General features: G+C 42.5%; 2 protein-coding genes across 7 annotated transcripts; one reads left to right on the top strand and one right to left on the bottom strand.

Moving 5' to 3' along the window:
* Nucleotides 1-934: 934 nt before the first annotated feature.
* On the top strand, nucleotides 935-21285 carry acsl1a (acyl-CoA synthetase long chain family member 1a). 5 transcript variants are annotated; one of them, XM_086119806.1, is made up of 21 exons: nucleotides 935-994; nucleotides 8931-9138; nucleotides 9960-10074; nucleotides 10155-10219; nucleotides 10308-10409; nucleotides 11533-11632; nucleotides 11727-11902; nucleotides 12285-12317; nucleotides 12550-12601; nucleotides 12695-12768; nucleotides 13148-13225; nucleotides 13545-13679; nucleotides 13777-13911; nucleotides 14095-14190; nucleotides 14267-14339; nucleotides 14440-14528; nucleotides 19747-19863; nucleotides 19944-20087; nucleotides 20159-20260; nucleotides 20374-20445; nucleotides 20607-21285. In XM_086119806.1, the coding sequence occupies exons 2-21, from the start codon at nucleotides 8944-8946 to the stop codon at nucleotides 20745-20747; spliced, it is 2094 nt and encodes a 697-aa protein (XP_085975932.1). In that variant the 5' UTR covers nucleotides 935-994; nucleotides 8931-8943; the 3' UTR covers nucleotides 20748-21285. The 5 variants fall into 5 exon arrangements, with proteins under 5 accessions (XP_085975932.1, XP_085975935.1, XP_085975933.1 ...); XM_086119809.1 differs by lacking the exon at nucleotides 13148-13225 and adding an exon at nucleotides 13008-13085; XM_086119807.1 differs by lacking the exon at nucleotides 935-994 and adding an exon at nucleotides 3807-3929.
* Nucleotides 20809-25838, bottom strand: primpol (primase and polymerase (DNA-directed)). 2 transcript variants are annotated; one of them, XM_086119813.1, is made up of 13 exons: nucleotides 25495-25838; nucleotides 25313-25407; nucleotides 24546-24684; nucleotides 23977-24124; nucleotides 23841-23895; nucleotides 23663-23769; nucleotides 22958-23120; nucleotides 22783-22880; nucleotides 22613-22699; nucleotides 22206-22314; nucleotides 22039-22115; nucleotides 21869-21915; nucleotides 20809-21527 (listed from the first exon to the last, which is right to left on the bottom strand). In XM_086119813.1, exons 1-13 carry the CDS (start codon nucleotides 25666-25668, stop codon nucleotides 21324-21326), a joined length of 1503 nt encoding a protein of 500 aa, XP_085975939.1. In that variant the 5' UTR covers nucleotides 25669-25838; the 3' UTR covers nucleotides 20809-21323. The 2 variants fall into 2 exon arrangements, with proteins under 2 accessions (XP_085975939.1, XP_085975940.1); XM_086119814.1 differs by having other exon boundaries at nucleotides 23663-23748.
* Nucleotides 25839-26500: the final 662 nt, after the last annotated feature.

Here is a 26500-nt window from a genome sequence, read left to right as displayed (position 1 = left end):
GTTAATAGGGATACAACGTTATGCAGAGCTGTACTTATGGATGGTGCTGTTCGTTGCCGCGGCGTGGAGTATTTCCTCTCCCGGCTTGGGGGGCGTAGCAGAAAATAATTGAGAAGCGCTGGTATAAAGTGATAAAGTAACCACGGACTTGATTACACAATATGGTGAAATAGTTGCTTTTATCACATTCGTACATGACAGAAATGCTGACAGGAGAATTTCGGTGGAAGTCTCCATGCAGGCTGATGGGTGACAGAGCAACCGAGCAATGCGTGTCTGTGTGTGTTGTCTGGCGCTGCTTCGTGACCCGCGGTGACCCCTTGCCCCGCGTTCACCCCCAACACACACGCTCGTAATTCTTTGGCTCGGTGCGCCACCCTCAGGCTGAAGAGAGTCACTTCACACAGCCCCGATTGAGCCCTCTACAGAAAATTGGCATCAGATAAATGCCTCCATGGCTTTATGGAAAATCATGTGAGCATTTATTCCATATCAAAGCTCTCCAATAATTGCTCAAGCAAATTTTCCTCATCAGTAACATTTAGTTGTCCTCTTCTGGTTCCTTCCTGATTCTTTCCTCCTTCCTTGTTGTGGTTGTAGTTGGACTCCGCCAAAGTGTGTGCCGATGTTGGGTATTGGGCCTTTTGTATTTTGCGGACGATGGGAACGTGTTTTGCAAGAGGGAATGCAAAGTTTAAGGGACACAAACTAAAGCACACAGCAAAAGCACAAACATGAAAAGTTTACGGGCAAGTTTATCAAAAGTGATCATTCGAAACAGTGCATATAATTTGAACGTCGAGTGAAGGCGTGCCTGAAATTTGCCAGCAACTGGAACGCCTAATGACAAGCCCGACCAATAGCAGCTCTACTGTCAAGTTTCAAGGAAACACGTGAAGTAACGCGGCCTCTGATTGGCTGTTTATGCAACTGTGCGATTTTAAGTACAGTACGTTTAGTATTCTTTCGGAAGTGGCACTCTTGTCTGTCACAGGTCAGTACCAACTTATTTTCCCGCTACGCTCAACGTTTACCGTTTTGTTTTAAAATTTGCGTTGCTCAAGTACGCGTTGTAGTCTGCACCGGAACTATGTTATGTTAAAAAGTCTGCTTTGCTTTTGTTTGTTTACATGAAATTGCCGTTCTTGTTGATTTGAGTAAACGTTCCATGACGGCGTTCGCGCTTAGAAATCATCACGACACATTAAGCACCGCGTGGAATTTAATCTAGTCGAGGAAGAGTTGGATGACCACGCATGTATGAATTACGATTCCTTCGCCAGTAAATTCCACAGGTTTTCTGATAGCGCTTATCAAATGATGAACAGTTGAATGTATGCTCGTTCTGTGTCGGGCGAGCCCGGTTGTCAAGCAACCGTACAAATAAAAGACCGCAACACCTTCGCTATTGGTCATGTAAATCCACTTTAAAAAAAAAACTAAAATGACAACAGAGTAAGGCATATTGCCAGCTGGAGTGGTTACCAGTAACACGTACGTCCAATTCAAATTGCTGCAGAGGGTTGGAATAACTTCACAATGACATAACGCGTCTGGCAAACGTGGAAGACATTTTTTTTATACCAGAATCAGAAACACTGTTTATGTAAAAACACGTATGCAATACAGTAGCAACACAATGTATTAAGACACTTGTTTTAACTTGGGAAGCTTTGATTGTCATTGTGCAGGTAAACAAAAGTGGGATGCAACTCCTGCTTTATGTTTCAAAAATGAAAACTATGAAAAGCGTAAACAAAGAAGCAATATAAATTCTCTACACAGTGGTAATGGAGTCAAGGATATTGAATGTGCGAAGTAAACAGAACTAGGAAATAATCCCATAATGACACTCATATTTTGTGTGTTCTGTGATGTTTGTAATTGCGAGTAGCAAGAATATCCATTAGGTTTATTGCGATTTTAGTGCAATGTTGGGCTATGGGAAAAAGCTGTCTCTGAGTTTTGCTTCATCGGGTCCTGATGCGCCTGCTGGAGGGCAAACAGGTCGGGGGGGGGGGGGGGGGGTGGAGTGGGTGGTGTCACTTGTGATGGAAATGCTGTCCTGATATCCTTATCTACGGAGACCCTTGAGGTGACATGGCAAAAATAAATAACATCGCAATCATTGCAAGATAATGCAATTATTGTGTATTTGCGAGGACATGCAATGTTTTTTTTTCTTACATGTCACCTTAAGGGCTCCGTACTTATCAAATGTTAACGCCAGCATGGTCAGAGCTCATCTGCGGAGTTTGAAAAAAGTACTAAGCCTATTTTAACAAATCAAGGGGTAGAAAGTCATCTTATATGTTTTCAAAAGTAAAATTTCATCAAAGATACAAATACTCAAGTATACACAGCTTAAAAAAAAGACTTACCGTTACAATGCGAACAAACTATTTCTGTTTTGTTACTTTCCATCCCTGCTATATGCTCAGCGGCAATTATCTTGATTTGATTTTAATTCTGTGCATGACACTGAAACATATGGCCTTGGCTTAAAAACGCCATGGTTGTTGTTTATGTTGCACTTGATGTCCGTTAGCTTGATTAGACTTCATGCGAAGCTTAACTTTTGTAAACCACATCAAACTTTGGGTGTCCAAAGTATTTTGAAGTAAGTAGGGTATCTGCTAGATAAGATTTTATTCTAGGCTATTATCATGACCAGGCTTTATATTAAGATAGCTATACGCTAAATTTTCTTTACGCAAGTGATTTGTAGCTTCTTGAGACTTAATGCTTAGTTGTCTTTTAGATGAGACAATGCTAAGCTAAGTGGCTAATGGCTTGATTCGAGTTGGCTCGTTGTGACCTTATCCTTTGATAAGTTCCTGGTACCCGAAGATGACTTTATGTTCTCCTGCAGATAAGACTTCATGCTAAATGTTGTGGGTGGGATGAGCTGTGAGTAAGTTCAAAGCATTTTTTGGAGAGAGGTGCCGTGAATTTAACAGCAGAAGAAAGCATGTTTTCATTCGTGTGTAACAAATGTGTCTAATTGAATGTAACATGGAAAAGGCGGGCACCGGCGGGTTAACAAGATCGGATCGTACTTCTGTGGAATACAGACATTGCTTTCAACAGAAGTAAAAGAGAGGGTGATTGTTGTGTGGTTATCTGCAAATGCCTGCTCTTGGTTTTGACACGCTATGATCACATCCAGACCTAGCAATAGGGAACAGTAGCGGTGGCGCAGGGCTGGAAAATCTTTTAGCCTGAAGATAGAAAAGTAACCTTAATTGAATTGAAAGGAATCATGTGACAGTGTCTCAATGGAGAGTGGCGCATTCAGCTTGACTTGGTCGTCAGTCCACAGAAGTGATACAGTTTCTTGTTTTGAGCACCGACTCTGTTTGTCTCTTGGGAGTTTGCGCAGTGTACGTTTCTCCCTGTTTTGCGGACATTTCTGTGCATTACACTGCAACATATGGCCTTGGCTTAAAAACGCCATGGTTGTTGTTTTAAGTGGATTAGTAGTAACGGGGACATTTCCGGATGACTTGTGTGTACAAAGATGTATTAGGGCAATAGTAAAAAGAAAAAAAGAAAAATTAAGATTTACGTCAGCATCTTTTGAGAATAAGTCTTGTATAGTAAACACTTCACATTGGGGGTTGTGTTGACCGTTTGATTTGATTTGACCAAATAAACAAACAAACAAAAGATTGAAGTCATATTTTTCAATGTGAATATATTTGCGACAGTAGTTTATTAATTTTTTTTAAGGATGAAAGTCATATTTCCAAAACAAAAAGTTTTTTTTCAATAAAAATGTTGGATGGGTGTTGTTTTGTTTTCCAACAGATCTGTATCCCTTTCATAGGACGTCAATTAGATGCAAATTTTTGATTTGCAGTCCTGGTCCCTAACCCCCGTGATTGGCAACTGAATATTTTCCAGATTCGTATTCATACATTTTCGGGGTAAGTTAAATATTTCAGATGTATTTCTCAGATAATATTTTTGAGGGAAAAGGGATTAAAGTCATGTATTTTACAGAAACAAAGTCATCCTTCATTTTCAAGCTAATTTTACTTTTATATTAAACCATAAAAACCAAGACTTCATATTGTAATGTATTTTCTTTTGTTCTTTTCATTACGGCAAAAATACATTTTGTACAATACTTGATATTTATATCTGAGACTCGCAGGCCAAACTCAACAGACCATATCCAGAAATGCTTCAAGCAAATTTGAGGAATTTTCCACTGTAAAGTGGCATTGCTGTCTCTGTGACCTCTATCGGCAGGTCATGTGCACTGATGCTGTGTTGGGAGCAAATGACGAGTGCACGCCCTTTGCCCCAGTTTACAAATCTCGTCCTCCCCCCTCCACCCCATACGCCAAGTGTCTTTCTCCTCTCTGGCCATGTGAGGTGTACAATTTCATGTCGGGGGTCAAGATCCGTAGCGTGAGCACACCCACCGCCAGTGAGAACTGTTGCCGCTGCCTCCCAGCTGACGTGTAGTGACACCATTTTCCGCTTCTTTTCTCCATGCTGCATATGACACATGGCATATGATATGATATTTCGAGTCAACAAGCAGGATGAGGATTCACTGAGAGCAAGGCGTCAAACTGGCTTTCACAACATCTTTATATTAGACTGACAGGATAACGTGGGCTTAAGTGAGAAGAAAACACTACATAACAATTTATTCATTCATTTTCCGAACCGCTTTATCCTCACTAGGGTCGCAGGGGGTACTGGAGCCTATCTCAGCTGTCTTCGGGCAGTGGGCGGGGGACACCCTGAACCGCTTGCCAGCCACTAGGGACAATTTAGAGTGTTCAATCCGCCTGCCATGCATGTTTTTGGAATGTGGGAGGAAACCGGAGCACCCGGAGAAAATCCACGCAGCCCGGGGAGAACATGCAGACTCCACACAGGGAGGCCGGAACTGGAATTGAATCCGGTACCTGTGTACTGTGAAGTCGACGTGCTAACCACTGGACTACCGGGCCGCCCCCTAACAATTTACCGAGGCTTAAAACCACAGTTTGAGTGATTTGTGCCGCTCTCCATCCAAATCTAATCGATTCCTCAGCAAAGCTTTTGGGATGGCTACCATATAGCATTGTAAGCTAACTATAAGTGGCATTTTTGCTCCTGCTAACTCCTGTAGCACGGCTCCCTTCTCTTAGTCCCAAGATGGACCATAAGTATTTCTTGCACTGAACTGAGCCAAAACGGACATTTCTGCCAACCAAACCACGGCTCTGACGTCCTGGCTATGGTAAATGTCAGCGGCTTGTGGTCCACGATGGCCTTTAAGTGACGGGTGGCCAGGAAAAATTCTAGGAGCTCCTTGTCAAAGGTGCTGTACATCCTGTCGCTGCTGAAGAAGGCCAGTCGTTGCCAGGCCCCACCCACCCACTCCTCTGACTGCAAGGGGTCTGTCGTGGGAGCGACTGGGCATTGGGAGATTGGTGTGCCGGCAGAGCTGCATTGACCAACGCAGCCTTGGCAGAGTTGAAAGCTTGGTTCATCCCACGGGAGCAGTCCACTTCATCCTTGGGCTCACAGAGCCTTATTCAAGAGCCACATGATATGACTTGCGTGGCTAATGAAATGCTTATAAAAGTTCACCATGCTCAAGAACTCACCACAGTATACTGAATGCTGTGAGCCATTCAAAAATTTTTGGCATGCTGCAAATGGACCCGGGCCGTAGTTCAAACCCCTGCCTACCCTGTGATCGTCTGTGTGATACGAGCTGTCAAACAGACCCGTTATGACAGTGTTTTAATATCGCAACTTCCTGTGTGTGTTTTGAAATGTGTGTTTGCACATGAGTTGAGTCCATCTTCATGTTGCGTTGTTTCCTATGACGCCGCTTCCCCTCCACTGCTCCAGACTGTGGGTGGGTGGGGTTTTGGGGTCGGGGGTGGTGGTCTATGGGGTGACCTGCAAAGGCGATCTGTCATTGGCTCGCCGTCCTCCCAGGCCAAGTATGGAGAGCGGAGGTGTTGTTGGCTGGCAAAGTAACTTTTGCCTCCAATAACGCTCAGCCAAGTATGACATTAATGGCCCGTGCTTGCAACTGTACAGTCGGTCAGGGTACAAAGACACACTGACCTTCCAAAAAAAAAAAAAAAAATTGTATACACATTCTGAGACCTCAGAAATCCCATTTTTTTTCAGATGAAATTCCCAAATGTGAATTGATACATTTTACAAATGTCCCTCATCCTTGGATATTTATCAACCAATTCCTCAATTCCTTAAATTGAGCTGGCCTCATCTTCTCCGTAATCTTGACCAATATTAGATGCTCTTGGCAGAGGATCAAGAATGTGTTCCAGCGTATTGTTATCAGTCTACGTGTGTTGCTCATTTGGATTCAAATAGGCGTTGCTTCAAGGGTAACTTCACAGCTGGTGTTTGTTAGCCTGTCTTTTATTTCCCAATAATAATTAGCATTAAGCTAGCGGGCCTTTAAGGAAAAGTTATGTGGTTTGAAAGAAGGGGTGTTCACACGGCAAGATTTGGTCCGGTGCTACGCCGGGGCTGCCCCAGTAGAGCGTTCACACGTGCAAATTAGCTCCGGCGTAGCCCCGGAAAACAGCTTACACCGGACCAAATTTGATCCACCTCACGGAGGTGGTTTAAATATTTGCTGCGGAGCAAATGCTCGTTTGCGAAGCAGCACCGATGTAAATTTGCACGTGTGAACGCAACTGGGTTATATTTGCTCCAGAGCAAATGCTTGTGAAGAGTCCGTACGGCGAGAATGCGTTGCTTTCGCGCTCTGTCGGACTTCCGTCATGTGTTTGTTTAATAACGACACAAGACTTGGCTGGTGACATCTTTCCTTTTGTAGGAGACTGGACTGTCTCGGAGTTGTTTGTGTAGTTTGTTCCTTTGTTGTGTGTTCACAACCCCCCGACCCCCATATAATTTATTTTGTGATTTCCTCTCTTGACACGCTCAGCGGCTTTGTACGTGTGAACGCTCCACACAATTTGCTGCGGTGCAAAATATATCGCAACAAAATACATCGGTGCAGCGCCGGAGCAAATGTGTGCCGTGTGAACACCCCTAGAGACGCCGTGTAATTCTTTTGTAAACTTCAGCTGGGGGATGGCAACCAAGGGCTTGAAGCCTCTTACAGCTGGCAAGTCAAAAAAGGATTTGCCCCCCCTCAGACACACACACACACAAAACTCGTAAGATGGGTCACTTGTATCTCAAGGCACTTCACTTTTACCTTTTTGTGCAGGGATTGTCTCAGGCTTGACCTTGTTGGCATTTAAAAGGTCGAAGGCCATCAACGGTAATTTGGAGTACACGTCAACTGAGTGACTTCAATTGTGTTCTCAGAGCAAAGCCAACAACAACAACAATGTTGTGATGGATGGAGCTCTCCAGAATGAGAAAGAAATCCATCTTGTGCCACTCTTTTGGAAGGTTGAGCAGTGACGTTGGTCGCCCGCGTGTGTGTGTGTGCGTGTGTTTCTGTCTCGGAGGAGGAGTGAGGGGGGCGTGTTTGTGCTATTCATAGTGTGAGAAGAGAACCTCCGAAGTCTTTTAGAAGTCACCGAGTCCTTCCTCGTAGAAAGCCCTGCGCTTCTGGAAAGACTTGCTCTCGCTCATTCACGGCACCTTTTGAACCCGTGAGTACGGTGATTTGACGTTGTTGCTGAATTTAAGTGCATGTCAGCACCCTGTTAGGTCTCATCGGACTCGTCTTGGTCACGTTTGTTTTTGAATTGTCCTAAATATAACGCACGTACAACTTTTTGATTGAGAGGTGAATAAAGGATGTTCGTGGTGAATTCATTTATGATTGAACAAAAAAGATGATGGATGTTATTCCCCCCCCCCCTCCAAGCATGCACTGGCCCCGCTGGTCACGATATCAGCATTTAATTATAGAAGTAGGTGAGAAGTCAATTGTGTCGACCGCGGCTGTTCATTTACCTGTTGGCGTATGACGTAAGTGGATACCCGTCAAAAGTTTGGGCTCCATGAGACATATCCTTATTTTGGAAATTCTGTTACGATAATATTAAAACCCTTTTCGTGCAACCTGTAACACAATAATATAAGCTGCCCACTGTAGTAACCGCTGACCCTGAAAGGGTTCAATTAATCAGAAATACAGGACAGATATTTTTTTCATGTTTAAAAAAATGTTTTCTTTGCAAAATTTGAGTGTTTATCGAGTGCCCCCAATTAGGTGCTGGGCGTCGTTTTGAATTTGGACGATTCTGATTCCAGTTCCTTGATTTTGATTCAAGGTCCTCACGATACTCAATTCTGATTCTTACATTTAAAAAAATGCATGGTTTAAATGAGTTATTTTGGGGATGAAATCCATTGTTGAACATCTCCACTTTTTCATTTAATAAACCTTTGAATTTCTATTAATTTCTCAAAGGTCAATTTTTTTTACCAATATATTCATATCAAACTTATGAAATGGAATTTTTCACAAGAGAGCTTTATTTTTGAGAACATCAATAAAATTTAATTATGCGAGGAAAATCTTGGCAGTCTACGAAATCATGCTTACCTATGGCTCATCTAATTTGTGTCAGGAATGAGACGTGCCCTATAAACTGCAGTTCCAAGTGTAGTATAAGACTTGCGACTGGTATCATAATGTGGTGATTTCTGAGCAATGCTTCCTTCGGTAGACATTTTGTGCACATGCTCGAGTTATCATTTAAATTTTAAAACCGTAAGGCAAAAGGTGAGGAGCTGCCCAAGAGCAAATCTCGTAGCCCAGCCGTACGACGTTGACTCGAGATAATGGCGACCATTCATTCCATCAGTGACGTTATTCCACCGAGATACATTTGCTTCAGAGTCACAGTTTGATTTGGAAAATATCCACATTGCTTTCAGAACGGTATTCAAATTTTGTCAAGGCGCTGAATATGCAAATTTTTCTCCTCTCTTGTCTCTAACTGCAGTCGCACAACAGGCATGCAGGCTCAGGAAGTCCTGAGACAGCTGCGGCTTCCAGAGTTGGACGACCTGCGCCAGTACATTCGCGGACTCCACGCTAACACGCTTTTGGGCATGGGCGCCGTCGCCGCCTTCACCACCTACTGGTTCTCCACCCGGCCACGAGCCCTCCAGCCGCCGTGCGACCTCACCATGCAGTCGGTGGTCATGCAAGTATGGCGTCTCTTCTCCCAACACGCGGAAGGACTTACACCTTTCATTCTAGGTGGCACAACGACAACAGAGATGTCAAAATTGAGCCACTGACAACTAATTCCCGATCAATTTTAATTCGAGGGCTATTTTAAGAATCACGTCATGGTTCAGAGCCATCGTTGAACTTGGAATTGTCCAACCGCTCTATTGACAGCCTGTCAATAATTATTCTCGGAGTTCTCTAGTCCGCGAACAGCAGATGGATTATTTTTGTGTTGAATCCAAGTGAGACGTTTACTAACATCGGCTTTTACTTTGTGACTAACATCAAACCCTCTTGTGTGAGATTATTTGTTGATTTGTCGTATTTTGATCGCTAACAAGCACCGAATAAAAATAATTGGCTTGTCAGAAACATGGGAATTGATAAGATTTTTACGATTCCGATTCCACGATCGATTCCTCCCTTCGGCGATATTTCGAATTTGCGAGTATTGAAAGTTGCCCTGTTGTTATTTTTGCTTGTAAAAATGTAATCAAAATTTCGACCTTTGGCCGGTGCCGGAAATCATCCGAGCTGTGCTCGTAACGTCAGTACGCAACATGCTTCATTCGGCGTGCCTGGTATTGAGAAGAGATTCGTTTCCCAAAACGGCAAACGATGCCCCGGTATTGAAACTCGGTATTGAAGCGGTTTTCGATTCCCATCCCTAAGTCGGCTATACCTCGGACCGGTTGCCATCAGTCGCAGACAAACAACCAAACACACCAATTAAAACGGCCTCCGCTTCATCCGCATGGGGCGGTTTCCCATCAGTTCTGGCTTTTCTCTCCATCAGAGTGAAGAACACGCGAGACGGTCGGCGCTCAACAGCAGCGATGAACACATAAGTTACTACCACAGCGATGCGACGACATTATACGACGGGTTTCTACGAGGGCTCCGAGTGTCAGGTGAGTTGTTTTAGCAGCTATAAAAGGCACCGATCGCCGTTGAGCCAGTCCGTAAAGATAAGCGCCGCTTCCTCTCCTAGATAACGGACCGTGTTTAGGAGCCAGAAAACCAAACCAGCCTTACGAGTGGCAGACTTACAGAGAGGTGAGGCATCTGCCGTTAGAATGTCATCGAAGTCTGAACAAGTCACAGCCAACACCCAATGACAGAACTTTGTCTTTGTGTGGCACAGGTTGCGGACCGGGCCGCGAACGTGGGCTCCGCCTTGCTTCACAAGGGCCACTCTCAGTCGGGAGACAAGTTCATTGGGATCTTTGCCCAGAATAGACCAGAGGTAACACGCGGAACCTTCCATTGTCAATCACAAATCGTCGACTAGGTCACGTCCAGTTTGTTTATATCATTGACTTGGCTTTGTTTTGCTGAGCGGCGAAGACAGAAACAACTGAAAGGTGGCTAATTTGCACAAGACACACAAGCTGACTCTGCGGTATATTCCGTAATTGTGGGGGCGGGCACCGGCTAGGCTTGGCCAACACAAAATGATTGCAACAATTGTCTTTAGCGGTGTATGCCATCACTGCTAACCTTCATTGTTGGCATACCAAAAAAAACAAAACCATTTTTTTCGTCGTGTGTGCCGGCGATTGGTTATGTTGTTGAAGGGGGCGCATGTTACCTTTAACCAATAGAGAAAGGATGCCTTACGTCACTGATTCCAAAAATAGATCATTATTTCAGTATCCATACTTTGTGTTCCGTGACATTTTTTCTACTGTCAAATGGGTGCCTTGGCTCAATGAAATTTGGGAGCCATTGCTTTAGATGAGCTGAAGTCTTATAAGTTTGGAACTTGAACTCTGGATTTTTTAAAATGTTTTTTTGGGTTTTTTTTGTGTGACATTTGACTTGGAATCGTAAATTCAGGGGCATTCAAAGTGCTCCGAATCCGCTCCGTACATGTGTGTGGACGGTCAAACCCAGCGAGGCCTTCTCTGCTGTCCCAAATATGATCAGAAACACTGACCCACATTTCCTACTTCAATTCTAATATTCGTTTCATAAAATTGTATTCATGGATTTCCGGCAGTCTATTCTCTTCATATCGTCGGCTTTCTCTTGGCTGCACTGCTTCCAGTATGTGCCCGTGGATGTGATTTTTTTTTTTTTTTTTGTCCAGTCCCATTTCAGCCTCGACTTGCTGCCAAGTCACTCGATAATCTACCGAGTGCCTTCATAGGCGGTTGTGCTGGCTGAGCAACTTTAAACTATCTTTGCAATGGGTTCAACTGGCAAAACACCTCTGTCGTGATCCCCACGTTTTATTTTCTTCATTTTTTGATTTTATTTTTTATTTTTTGTCGTGTGCCGCTGTTTACGGACAAAACGACCAGAAGCAAGTCGGGTTTTCTGTCATTATCAAACAACTCATCATGATCATGTTTTCTATTTTTCAGTGGACCATTTCCGAGCTGGCTTGTTACACATACTCCCTCGTAACCGTTCCGCTGTACGACACCCTGGGCGCAGAGGCCATCAGTTTCATCATCGATAAAGGTGCGTTCGCTATCTCTGTGATGTCATCGGTGTGCGTGGTGGGGTGCGGGCGGGGAGGACAATGCCTATTGTCAATTTGCCACACGTTCTCCAGCCGCTATCAGCACGGTGATCTGCGACATACCCGAAAAAGCCAGTATGATTCTCGACTGTTTCAACGAGAGAGAGCGAAGGGTGAAGACGATCGTGGTGATGGAGCCGTTTGACGGCGAGCTGGTGGCCCGCGGACAAACGTGCGGAGTCGACGTTGTGAGCCTGAAGGCGTTTGAGGTTTGCATATTTGACTGCTGTATTGTCTTTTTGCGCCAAACAAGTTCACAGTCTCATTTGGATATTTGTTTGTTTATCATTTGAATTGGAGATTTTTTTTTTCCAAGTCACATCTCATTTAACATTTTTTGGCTTTTATTTTAAGTTCAATCAAAGGCAGAGGGGCATCTTGGTTTGTAAAAGATAGATACAAGCTTCTTGGGGGTCTATATTTCTAGCTGAGACTTGTCAAATGGATGTCTCTGTTTGGAGTAGGGGCGGTCAGGTCACATGGGAATCCGTTATTCAATCAGCCAAAAGAAGCCCATTTGTTCAGTTTGGCCAACTGAGAAGATGAAGACATGACATTTTTCCCCAGTGTACATTTTCACTGTTTTCGCAGGACTTGGGTAAAGCCAACTACCATGACCCTGTGGTGAGTAGAAGAAAGAAATGTCTATCTATCTATCTATCTATCCATCCATCCATCCATCCATCCATCCATCCATCCATCCATCCATCGCAAGCGAGCTACTTGTCTAGCTGGCTAGCTAGCTAGCTAGAGATACATATCCACTTTAAAGGCACACTGATTATCAACAACCCATTATTGTAACAATGACTAGACTTTTTAGTTCCGATTTTTGGTGTGTGTAACACGATTACAGCCACCGAAACCAGAGGACCTTGCGCTGATCTGCTTCACATCTGGAACTACAGGTAAATATGGTAAAACTATCCTGTGTAACTGTTTAACTCACTCTATTTTATTATTATTATTTTTAAAGCTTTTAATCTACTTTCTCCTTTCAGGAAACCCGAAGGGTGCAATCCTCACTCATGGAAATGTCATCTCAAACACTGCATCTTTTCTTAAAATAACAGAGGTAAAGGTGGGGGTGGGGGGGGGGGGGGATAAAATGATTTTATAGATTATTTTAAAATCCATACCCAGACTCAAAACGTGAGCAAGATAGTATCTGGTTTCTTTCATCTGCTCCTTGACCTCCTCTCCCATGTGTGTCCAGATCATCTGCAGCCAATGCTTTTATTTATTTTTTTGCCCCCTCCCACCCCCGACTCCCCTCCTTCTTCATCCTCACTCTTCTTCTGTGTGTGGCGTCAGGGCAAAATGCAAGCCACTGCCAAAGACGTACACATCTCCTTTCTCCCTTTGGCCCATATGTTAGAGAGAGTGGTGCAGGTATGGCACGCCCCCTTCACTAACCACGAGATGTGCATGTGGTTTGTGTGCGTCTTTTACAGGCGATTGGCATGCTGAGCTGTCGTGATGTTTTCATATCATATCTCCCCTTAGCACATATGTTTGAGAGAGTTCTTCAGGTATGCCACTGACTGTTCACTCGGGCATGTTTCATCACGAAAACAAATGTTTAAAATTCAAGCTGTTGTCGTCAGTATGCCAATGTGCATCCTTGTCACTTATTGCAACAGTGTGGTTGTGTTGAGCACCAATATTCACTGGTTTGGATTCTGCCTCTGTATGCTGCAACTTCTGAATTTGCCCCCTAAGGTTGACACTACTAGCCCAGTAAATATCCCTGACTGCTTTTTCTTACACATACTCCAAGCCCATTTCAAGAGCAACGTTATGACACCTGCCTGAGATGGAACATGAACTGGTTTCAACTTGCTCCATCAGGGTGTCATCCTCATTCAAGGAGCTCGTATCGGATTCTTCCAAGGCGACATTCGGCTCTTGATGGACGACCTGAAAGAACTGCGTCCGACCTTTTTCCCTGTGGTGCCACGTCTCCTAAACCGCATGTTTGATAAGGTCAGCCCACATTTAGGATTTTCTTGTTTTTGAGGGATGGGGGTGGGACTGCACACTTGGAGCAGAAGGTCGTATGCAAAACTGTTTCTCTCTGCAGATATTTAGCCAAGCCAACACCCGACTAAAAAGATGGATGCTTGATCTGGCTTTCCGGAGGAAGCTTTCAGAGCTGAATAGCGGCGTGGTCAGGAGGGACAGTATCTGGGATAAGCTTATCTTCAAAAAAGTACAGGTAAATGGCCAAAAACGGTAAACCGTTACTTCAACGTAGGGGTTACGTTCCAGATCACCCGGGCGAGATGTTAAAGCCACAATATAGAAATACCCGATTTTAAATGCTGTCTTGGCGCATTTTTACAGCATTTGTTGGGTCAACATGGCCTCAGTTGTTCTTCACATTTACTTCCTTCTGCAGGCGAGCTTGGGTGGACGCGTGCGGCTGATGCTTACAGGCGCGGCGCCCGTGTCACCCCCCGTGCTCACTTTCCTACGAGTTGCGCTGGGGTGTCAGGTAGATGCGTAACCACAGCACCACTTGTATTTCGGATTGTTTTCAGTGACGCTCTAAGCGTTCTGCTTTTCCTCAGTTTTACGAAGGCTACGGCCAGACAGAATGCACAGCAGGATGCTCCATGTCCATGCCTGGTGACTGGACAGCTGGTAACAGTTCACCTCTTTCCAAATCTCCCCATCCGGGGAAAGGAAGATAATCGGTTCTCGAGGCAAGTCATTGAAGGGTGCGTGGTGTATTATTTTTCAGGTCACGTCGGACCTCCATTGCCCTGCAATGCCATCAAACTGGTGGATGTGCCAGACATGAACTACTTAGCAGGCAACAATGGCGGAGAGGTGAGGAGTTCATTCGTTTGTTGGCTTCCCAAATACTTTCCATTCCGATCCTTTTGTCTAAAAAGTATTCAGGCAGTCTCAAGTGAGAGAGAGCGGTTCAACGCAATCCATTCTTTTTGGCGGTTAAATTTTGATTTGTTCAACTTTCAAAACACTTTCGATTGAGTTTTTGAAACAGATTGATTTTTAAAAAATATATTTGCCATCTATCTATCTATCTATACACGTTGTACATCTATTTTCTGTAAGGCGTGTCATCACTACCCAGTCAGCAAAATTGGTCTGGCCCAGCTCTGGGGCAGACACGGCACGTACACTCGGCCCACATACCTCAATGAATGACGGTCCTGCAGTGGCCCACGTCTGGCATCCATGATGTGGGCCGCATTCGGCCCAGATCTGAGCCGCATTGTAAAACCATATCTGGCCCTACTCTGGCCCGACGCTGGGCCAGAACAGGTTCCTGATATCAGCCTGAATTCAACCTCAACTAAGCCACATCTTTCATGAGCCATATTTGACCCACATTAAAAGAAAAGTCTCAAAAACGACTGTTATAAAATATGTTTATTGTCATAATTTGTGAACCTCACATATAACTCCACATACACTGGAAAAATGCACTTTTCTTTATTTAACAGTGAACACAAAGTCCAAATTGGGATGCAGCTTACTCTTGAACGGTATTTTCAAATTGTTGCGCTCTCCATGTCCTCTTTTCTTCTCATGCTCTTCTTCCTGTCACCATCCCGATCAGGAGCCAGATGTAGCCATCTTTTGATTGTGACATCAATTTCCTGGTCTGAGGCCCAAGATTTTAGGCTGTTAGGTCTCACAGCGGCTGTAAGAACTGTAAGAAAACAAGAATGGACAGTGTGTTAGGAAGACAAACATTTGTACATGTCATGTACAATGAATGGTCAGTAAAAATAACCCCTGAAATTTCTTATAATAATAATAATAAGCGTCTTTCAAGACACTCTAGGACACTTTACAACCAAAACTAAACTAGGTGTGACGCTGTGGGGCGGAATCTTTGCCACAAAAAAACTAAACGTGAATAACTTTTAAATAGTTTATACTGAATTTGAATTACGTGAATTGAAGGTCAGTGACTCGGATAATGGATGGATTTGTATATTTTACTCTGAATCATATTGAATAACTGAATCTGAATTGTACAATCTGAATTTGAAACGATAGACTTTTTTTTCTTTGAAACTGTATTTGATCCTCACTGAAAGTTAAATTCAGTTTCTTTTCATATTCAGTCTTACAAATACAAAACAATGTTTTTTTTGAACGATATTCAACGTCAGATTTTGTTTTTGAATTGAAGTACTAAGTTTTAAATTAACTTTATGGTCAAGTATGAAGTATCCAGTTTGTATTGCAGCAAACTGAATCAAAATTAATTTCATTGTATTTCAGTGCAGAAAGGGTTCTTTTTGGCAGCACCTCTGACTGTTCAATCACCTACATTTTCACAAGTGATGTGTCGGTCGCGAACGAGCCGGTACAAAGAACTCTTTGAAGTGAACGATGAGCCGTTTTTAGACGAAAAAAACGACCATGTGTAGTAAGCCGTTTTTCGACGAAAAAAACGACCATTAAAGGAAGGCGTTTTTAGCTGAAAAAAACGATCATGTATAGTAAGGTGTTTTTATCCGAAAAAAACGACCATGTATAGTAAGGTGTTTTTAGCTGAAAAAAACGACCATGTAGTAAGACGTTTTGAGCCGAAAAAAAAGGACCACGTATAGTAAAACGCTTTTAGCCGAAAAAAATGACCATGTATAGTAAGCCGTTTTTAGACGAAAAAAACGACCCTGTACAGTAATGCGTTTTTAGACGAAAAAAAAAGACCATATATAGTAAGGCGTTTTTCGACGAAAAAAACGACCATCTATAGAAAGGCATTTTTAGCTGAAAAAAATGACCATGTATAGTAAGGCATTTTAACTCGAAAAAAACGACCATGTATAGGAAGGCGTTTTTAGCGGAAAAAAACAACGATGTGTAGTTAGGCGTTTTTAGCTGAAAAAAAAGGACCATGTATAGTAAGGCGTTTTTAGACGAAAAAACGAACATGTGTAGAAAGGCGTTTTTAGACGAAAAAAAACGACCATGTATAGTAAGGCGTTTTTAGCCGAAATAAAAAAGACCATATATAGTCATGCGTTTTTAGCCGAAAAAAACGACCATGTATAGTAAGGCATTGTAACTCAAAAAAACGACCATGTATAGTAAGGCATTTTAACTCGAAAAAAACGACCATGTATAGGAAGGCGTTTTTAGCCGAATAAAACGACTATGTATAGTAAGGCGTTTTAACCCGAAAATTTAACCCGAAAAAACGACCATATATAGTAGGGCGGTTTTAGACGAAAAAAATGACCATGTGTAGTAAGGCGTTTTTCGACGAAAAAAAAGACCATGTGTCGTAAGGTATTTTTAGCTGAAAAAAAAAGACCATATATAGTAAGGTGTTTTTAGACCAAAAAACGACCACGAATAGTGAGGCGTTTTAACCTGAAAAAAACGACCATGTACTGTATAGTAAGGCGTTTTGAGCCGAAAAAAAAGGACCACATATAGTAAAGCGCTTTTAGCCGAAAAAAATGACCATGTATAGTAAGGCATTTTTAGCCCAAAAAAACGACCCTGTACAGGAATGCGTTTTTAGACGAAATAAAAGACCATGTATAATAAGGCGTTTTTCGACAAAAAAAAACGACCAGGTATAGAAAAGCATTTTTAGCCGAAAAAAACGACCATGTGTCGTAAGGTATTTTTAGCCGAAAAAAAAAGACCATGTATAGTAAGGCGTTTTTGGCCGAAAAAAAACAACCACATATAGTAAGGTGTTTTGAGCCGAAAAACCCACCATGAACAGTAAGGCGTTTTAGCCGAAAAAAATGACCATGTATAGTAAGCCGTTTTAGACGAAAAAAACAACCATGTATAGTTCGGGTTGAGTGAACGCTGGCGCGTTTTGGCTGCCGCTGCTCAACCCGTATTGTTTTGTGTTTTTTGTTATTGTAAAGTGTCCTTGGGTGTCTTGAAAGGCGCTTATAAATAAAATGCATTATCATTATTATTATTATTATAATGCGTTTTTAGACTGACGCCTGACTATGCGTGGTCGTTTTTTTTTTCATCTAAAAACGCCTTACTATACATGGTCGTTTTTTTCAGCTAATAACACCTTCCTATACATGGTCGTTTTTATTTTTTTTTGTTAAAACGCCTTACTATTCATGGTCGTTTTTTTGGCTCAAAACACCTGTCTTTACATGGTCATTTTTTTTTCGGCTAAAAACCCCTTACTATATACATGGTCATTTTTTCGGCTAAAAACCCCTTACTATACATGGTCGTTTTTTTCAGCTAAAACGCCTTTCTATACATGGTCGTTTTTTTCGTCTAAAAACGGCTTACTATACAAGGTCTGTTTTTTCGGCTAAAAACACCTTCCTATACATGGTCGGGGGGGGTTTCAACCAAAAACGCCTTACTATATATATGGTCGTTTTTTTTTTTTACAGCTAAAAACACCTTACTACACATGGTCGTTTTTTTCGGCTAAAAACATCTATCTGTTCATGGTTGTTTTTTTTCGGCTAAAAATGCCTCACTATACATCACTGGTGTCAAACTCATTTCACATGGTGGGCCACATATGGCCTCGCTAGATGTCAAGTGGGCCGGACCATTAAAATGATACCATACTTTGCTATAAACAACCAAAACAATATGTCTTTCCTTTGTTTTGGTATAAAGAAGCACAAGAACATTTGGAAAATGTTGAAATTTAATGAACGTATCTTTTACAAAACATTTCATGAAGCACCTTACATTTCCTTCAACAAATGTGCAATTTACTTTCATCATTCACATATATGCATTGCAACTGATCCCATTGATTGTACAAACTTAAACAAGTAATTGGTATTGGAAAATAGAGTAATGCACTTTATGATTAAACAAGATTTATAAAGAAAGGAAGTTTTAAACCATTTACACATGCATATAAAATCTAAATGTAATCCCTGCGTACACCTTACAAACTAAGGAGAGTGCTATTAAATGTGTAAATGTGAGAGTGCTATTGATAGCGTCTGCTGTCATGGGTCTGTCTCAGTGACGGACTGAGGCTGCTGTTGTCTTCTTCGCTGGTCAAAACAGTGTCCCCCGAGTGGATACTCAATGAATTGCAAAATATTAATTCTGTCTTATGCATTTTTTTTTTCATTTTTAAATTATCCTGCGGGCCTGATTGAACCTCGTGTGTGTGTGTGTGTGTGTGTGTGAGATGAATGGAATTCCGCATCGGTGTGCAATTGTAAAACAAGGCTGTGTGTTGAAAAAAATAAATCTGAAACTGCATTTAAGGGTGGCTCAATACTGGCTGGCCATATACGGGCCGGAGTTGTAAATTGATTTCTGGCCCAAATACTTCACTCCACAACTGGCCCTCATCTGGTTTGCCAGAGTCAAGCCAGTGCCTCCTTTGCCACTCCTGGGCCGTGTTCGGCCCACATGCATTATGCCAGTGCCGACTCAAGGCCAGCTGTGCCAGCTTCATGCCGAATCCGGGCCAGATGCCTTTGCTGACTGGGTAGATTTATGGATGAGCCAGAGCCTTGTAACATGCCGCTCCAAAAATATACCAACTTCATTTGCTCCCTCTAAGTAACACAACGTTTGGTATTTTAACTCCAGGTTTATCAAACACGTTCATTTTTGCAAAGTAAATTTTATGGGGACTGTATGTTAATTTTAATTGTGTTCAAATATTGCACTAAAACCTCCTCGCTAGCTCGCCATTTCACACAACGTGTACGTAGGACAAAATACTCCAGTGAGCTTTTAGCCACAATCCAAATATGGAGCTACATGTATGTTCACACTTGGACTCGTATCAAAAGACTCTATTTGGCTTAGGCAGGTGCAACAAGTAAGACACGGGGACAAGTCACGCATAAATTGATTTATCGCGATTTTTGTTTGAAGAATCACTAAGTCCCTAATTGATACTCTTCCCACAAATATTTACGTTTGCCCAGCTCATTCGTTTCATCAATGGTTCCGTTCACTTCAACTGGAATGATTTACTCAAGACTTTTTTGGCAGAGTTTTTTGACACTCTTTTGGCTATATCTCATGTCATGACCGGTAAACATTTAAATACTGTCCTCTTCCGAACCGTCATTAGGTGTGCGTCAAAGGAGCAAATGTCTTCCTGGGATACCTGGGCGACCCAGAGAAAACGGCGGAGGCCATCGACAAAGACGGATGGCTGCACACGGGGGATATTGGCAAATGGCTTCCAGTAAGCGCAGGACTTTGAGATGGGGATGATGATGACGACGAAGGTTCCCTTTTATAACGTCTTGCTGCATTTTTTGGCAGAACGGCACTTTGAAGATCATCGACAGGAAGAAGCACATCTTCAAGCTGGCTCAAGGAGAATACATTGCCCCGGAGAAAATCGAGAACATTTACAACCGCAGTGACCCGGTGGCCCAGATATTCGTGCACGGTGACAGCTTACAGGTTTGTTGTTCTCCCGCAACATACCAAACGCAATTTGTTTGTTGACTTGAACTTTTGTTGCACTTGTAAAGGCATCCTTGGTGGCCATCGTTGTGCCCGATCCTGACTTTTTACCCATTTGGATCAAGAGACGAGGCATCAGCGGCTCCTACTTGGAGTTGTGCAAGAGCATTGTGAGTTTATTTTGACAACAGAATTCACACAAACTTTATTTTGACAACAACATTCCCCAAAACACTCCAGCCCAATTTCTTTGGATGCCAATGTTTGCTGTGATTGCCGGCAGGACGTGAAGAACGCCATTTTGGAGGACATCCAGAAGCTGGGCAAAGAAGCTGGACTCAAGTCTTTTGAACAGGTGATCTGTGCAATTTTCAATTGCTGATTGTATTGGATCAATGGATCAGCATATATTGACATATATTTTTGACAATATTCTGATTGGAGATGTACCAATATAACTCTTCAACAAGAATGTAGCCTTTCATGTAATCTCCGCCCCCCCCCCCCCCTCCTCAGGTGCGAGACATTGCGTTACACTCCGAGATGTTCTCTGTGCAGAATGGCTTGCTGACACCAACGCTCAAGGCGAAGAGGGCACAACTTCAGAGTCATTTTAGAGCGCAGATAGATAAACTTTATGCTGGCGTTAAGGTCTAAGCGGACCGAAGTGGAATGTTACACTTGAATGGGAACATGTTTGCCAGGGACAATTCGGACATTTTTGGGGGGTGGAGGGGGGTCAGCTTTCCTCAACAGGGTACCAAATCGAGTGAGTGCTTGATAATTATCGTAGTAGAAGTGTAAACTGAGGGTCTCGAAATGTGTTCATATAAGTGGATATTTATATCAAATTGTTTCAGATGAATATTTAAATTGTGCCTATTATTATAATATTGAATGTTGTTTGCATATATTTGCATTCCCCCGTTTGTCAACGATGTCGCCTGGTAAGCTTTATGCAAGTGGGGGGTTAGTTTTTGTGAACGCCTCACTTGGGAGCACAGAAATAAGCAGCATTTTTCATGCTGCCTTTGTCACACAACATGGCTTAAAGGTGACTCGTCATATTTGGAATTGAGACCGTGCCCCTTCAAAGCAAATTGCGTGTGTTTAATGTATAAAATAATTTTTGGGGGGGCTTTTATTGTGAGAAAAATTGTGACTTGAGATTTCAATAAAGTGCATCAGTAACTTCTCTTGGACTCGCGTCATCTTTTACTGGGAATGGAAATTTTACACGCAGCTGAGCAGCAGCTCGTCGGAGATTTCGTAGCTGGTCATCTCAAAGTCGTCGAGGCAGTCTGAGAATTCTCGGTCATCTTCGGCGTCTCCTCCCCACACGACTGTAGATTCGTGATCCCGAGCCGTCTCCTTTGGTGCTTGGCTGGGTTCAATGTTGCCTTCCTCGTCCATCACGAAGGCCTGGTCCTCTTCATCCTGTCGTGGAGCACAGGACAGAACAGGATTGATCTGGCAGATTTTCAATGTGAGAAAGAGACTGGGGTTTTTTTGGGAGGTGGGTTTGAGACGACCGAAAAGGGTTGCACTTTATATCAAGATATGAATTCATTTAAATAAAATACAATTCATCCATCAATGAATGCCACGCAAATTTAAAGGTCTGTCAGTCCGTCGCTGATGGACGCTCATTTTGCTGACAGAGAAGTCATGCTTATTATCATTACTGTCGTTTTAAAATTCAGTTGAGCATCATTGATAAAAATGAATGGCTCTTGGAATCATGTCTTGCCGTTGTCAAAAACTGAACACTTACTAACCTGCATCATGATGTAACTGATGCACATCTCCTGCGGCAATGGGTAACCTGTAACATAATTACAATTTTATTGTGATTAATATTAATACCGCAATATCTGCATAATTATCTGTGACCAAAAACAAAGCAATGGAAAAAAAAACGTGTGTACTGTACTGCCTAGCAACCTACATGAGGATCTGAAGTTCCTGCATTCAGGATCGTGACATTTCTGGTACCAAACTTCCTCTTTGAGATCCACCACGATCCTGCGCACAAAGAACGGACTCGCATTCAAAGCGGTGGCTCGCAGGCGGGCGGACGGACGGTGATCGGGGGATGTCAGCGACTCAACGCACATGATGTTGTTGCTTTTGTGAAAGCGGCCCACGTTGTCACACCAGCGGTACTTGGCGATGTCGTAGACCAGCAGCTGTTGGGCAGCAAAGTAGTTCCAGCGCCTGATGCCTGCGAAGAGCAGAGATGGTTGACACAAGGAGGAAAAAATAGACCACAGGAAAATGACATTTCGATCGTTCAACCCAAATAGTGAAACACATCCAGATTCATTAAACACAAAGATTTTTTTAATAAGGCCTATTCCTTTGATGACATTCATTTTGATTGTTACTTATGTAATATTCCAATTTCTTGAGACGGTGAATAGGGAGTTTTCATTATCTTGTAAGCTATACTCAATTTGTAAAGTATTCTGGTGATGATCAGGATTAAAAGGGTGAATTATCTTTCCGATCACAACACTTACTTCCTTGTACGGCATCCCTCCTAACCACCGTCAAAACAAAGTCGTCCACTTCTCGGTGAGGAGACGTGAGGCAGCCCGAAAGCAAGCCTGTCAAATTTTTAAAAAGGACCATTTTGAGTCAATGAAACAAGAACATTGCGACACCACAGCGTGACTCCCCAAGTCCTCACCTGAATCAGACGGTAAACCCATTTGGCGCTGAACCCTGGTGGTCCGACACGCCCGAGCGTCTGCGCCTTCCCACGTTAGAATTCTCTGGCCCGTGAAGCTGACCGGACACAGCAATAAGAATGATTGTCGAATGTTGCAGTGGATTTGCTTTTCAGTAAATCGATTTCGACATACCTCACGTTACACACTAAAGACGCCAAGAACACACTTTCCTCTGGAGACACACTCTTGCTGAGTTTGGAGATGAACTTATTGTCGTCGGCTAAGGAGAAGGCAGCATTCTTCCCGACCTTGGATGACTTGTAAAGACGGAAATTTCTGTTCTTGGTGTAAACTCCTGTTGGGTGTCATTGAAAGAAAGAAACACACCAAGGCACATACAAAGACTTACAAGTGGTCAAAGTTAGGACTTGCTTGGTGGTCGTGAGCTTAATAACAAGCAACAGATAGTGAACAATTCTATTGAAAAGCTCTTTACTGGCACTCCCAGTCAAGGTTTATTTATTGTCAAACTAAACATAAAACAAAGACAATTCCACGTGTGGTTCACCAAGCCACACAGTTTTGTCCGATGGAAGTTTGCTAGCTTAATGCCAACGTACGATGCAAAATGCCTTAGACGGGCTAACAGAACTAGCATTTGCGTAGATGGTTTAACACAAACACTACAGCAACACATGTAGAGTGACAATGTAACAGTACTCACAGGCATATTCTCATTACCGTAATCTGACTGAAGTTTCATTTACATACAGTATGTATGCATTTATTATACCGCTTCTGTAGGCCAAGGCACAATGAACGGATGACATCAAGGTGCAGAAACAAACACACATGACTATACATAGAGAGACCGACAAAACATATGGTGTGTCTTACCGAGATCGACAAACAGAGCAGGGTGTCCGTCCTTGTTTTTCACGTGAAGGAAACTGAGGTCAGTCTCTTGGTTCTGCGTTCGGCTGCTATAAATGAAATTGTGATGACTGCAAACACAAGTGAATCGTCCTCATTTCAAAACCCCTTGTAAATCGTTTCACCAAACTGAAGTACAAACCCTTCTTCATTGCATCCGTCCAGGACAGGTTGAAGAATGGCATGAATGAAAGCACCTAAAGGCAACGATAACATGATTTCATGTGGATGGCAATACAGATCGTGACAAAAGCCGGCGCACTGCCGCAAAAACCCACCGGCGTGAATGTTGTCTTTGAAAGCCGCATTTGGAAGATTGAAGATGAGGTGACGACTGAACTTGTCCTCTGTGCTGGAGTCCAGACTGAGGATGCTTGTTGCACAGCATTCGACACCATAAACATCCTTCAGCTTTTGACAAACATACTGTCAACAAAAAAAGACACATGCGTTTGGACATTTTAAGAATAATGAGGAATATAAACTTGTGGATATGAATAATAAACGCCGGCATGTAAAACACAACATATAACATACTCAGTCAGCCTCGTTATCTTTAACAGGTTTTACATTGGATCTCTTGACAGGTGGCCAAAATGTAGGGCATGAATAGGAATAGAAATTACAATATGACATTATTATTTTGAATATCAAAATTGGGCAAAAATTTGCCTATCTTTACTGAAGACGTAGAACAATGTACACTACAGCTTTACTTTTTCAACTCAACTTCTGCCATTAATTAACTTCAGCAATAATTTGATTTACCAAGATTTCCATTCGTAATTATTAACTAATATGTTAGTTAATAATTATCAAGGAATCATATGCTCAGAAATAGCCAAACCTGGATCAACATGGCCACCATCTTTTTGCCATCGGCCTCTCTGTTTGAGGGCTTGTGGAACTCCAAGTCAAAGTAGAGTTTGCAAACAGCGCCCTCTGGTATCACCTCGTAGCAGTGCATCAAGGACTGAGTGTACGTCCTGAGTAAGAAATGTCACAAAAATAAATAAATATGAAAATAATTGACCAGGATTTGCAGTACAGTGGAATATGAAAATTCAAAGTCACTAAAGGTCATACAATTTGTTTAGCTTAATGCTAATTAAAATGCTAAACTCTATAGACAGGACAAACAGTAGCATCTGTGCAAATGTTTCTTGAATGCAAACAATGGAGCGACACAAACAGACAATATAACAATACGCATATGTATAGATTCGTTATCTTTTGCGATAGATGAATACACCAACAGTACACTGAGTCAGTTGTGAAACTCTTCTTTGTTTGTCCCTATGGCTGCACTGTATTATATTGGCCCAAGGCAAAGCTCGCACACAAGAAGCACCATAATGTCGAAGCAAAAAAAATTGTAAAATGTGTTTAATTATCTACATTCTATTTAATCATCCCATTAATGTATGGTTTTATAAAATACATTAAAGGAGTGCGATTTATTTCTTAGTTTTTCAGGTTAATCTAGAAATTAGGCAAAAATTGAACAATTTTATTTTGAAACTGTTCCCGGCAGCGTGTCGCGGCTGACTTGACTCGTTTTCCAGACTTTATTTTGGGGGGGTCGTTTATTACGGTCACAAATTACATCTTTACCTGTAATAGTGCCACAGTTCACTGTAACTGGTCACCAGGAATATCCTTTGACCCCAGGGCGCATTCTCTTTTTCCAATGCAAAGACATGCACAGGCTGAGGGACAAATGAAGAATACCAATGTTAGGCAGGAAACCCACTGTTTGATGCGGCTGAGACCAACAGGGTGATTCTATACAGTACCTCCTTGCAACTCTGAGCAAAGCCGATAGCAACATTTTGCCGATAGAACAGTTTCCAGACAGGGGAAGGCTGGCAGGGCCAAAGCCGTGGCTTGTAGCGCGGGATCACGGGATTGTGATGGAAGTTCTCGGCCAACTGCTCCACCTTCTTTAGACGCTCACCCCACTTCTTCATTCTTGGTGGCGTATTTACCCTCCTCTAGGCCTGTTGCCGTCGCATGTCCAGAAGGAACACTGGTTGATGACAAGCGACACTTCTTTTCAGCCTTTAATCTGCAAACAGAAATTCTGACTCTCAAGATAGTGTCAACAAACGCCGGCCATTTTTTGTTTTAGAGTTTGGCGCGGCTGAAAACGGAAATACGTCATTTTCTATCCGCGTAACGTCTGAACAAATAAAAGCTCACAATACAGAATAAGTGTTATGTTGAAATAAATATGTAAGACCTGAAATGTAGACAATTTTGATTAGTGTGCAGTAAAATATTTGTTTTGTTAATAAATAATTATACTGTTCAACAAATATTACTCTTTCATACATCCATCTGCTAAACCGCTTAATTTTTTTTCAATTGGAAATGCAAATAACTCAAAAGATTTTTTTGCACTGATACCAAATCTTCCTCGGTTTTTGAATAAAAGCACCATGGTCGACTGGTTAGCACATGCGCCTTACAATACAGAGGTGCAGGGTTCGATTCCGAGCCTACGTCTATCGGTACTCCGGTTTCCCCCCCACATTCCAAAAAACATGAATGGTAGGTTAATTGGACACTTTATATTGTCCACCGGTGTAAATGTGAATGGTGGTGAGTGTCTATGTGTGCCCTGCGATTGGCTGGCAACCAGTTCAGGGTGTGCCCTGCCTATTGCCTGGTGACAGCTGGGAGAGGCTCCAGCACGCCCGCGACCCTTGTGAGGATAAGCAGATCAGAAAATGGATAATTCGGATAATGGATGGACATTAACATTCTCAAAACTAACCTAAAAATTTAGAATAAGAAAAA

This window comes from Hippocampus guttulatus, chromosome 9 (genome assembly GCF_054856545.1).
Source record: "Hippocampus guttulatus isolate MCC_2025c chromosome 9, RoL_Hgut_1.0, whole genome shotgun sequence".
In the NCBI taxonomy this organism is placed as follows: domain Eukaryota; kingdom Metazoa; phylum Chordata; class Actinopteri; order Syngnathiformes; family Syngnathidae; genus Hippocampus; species Hippocampus guttulatus.
This window is presented reverse-complemented; position numbering and strand designations above follow the sequence as displayed.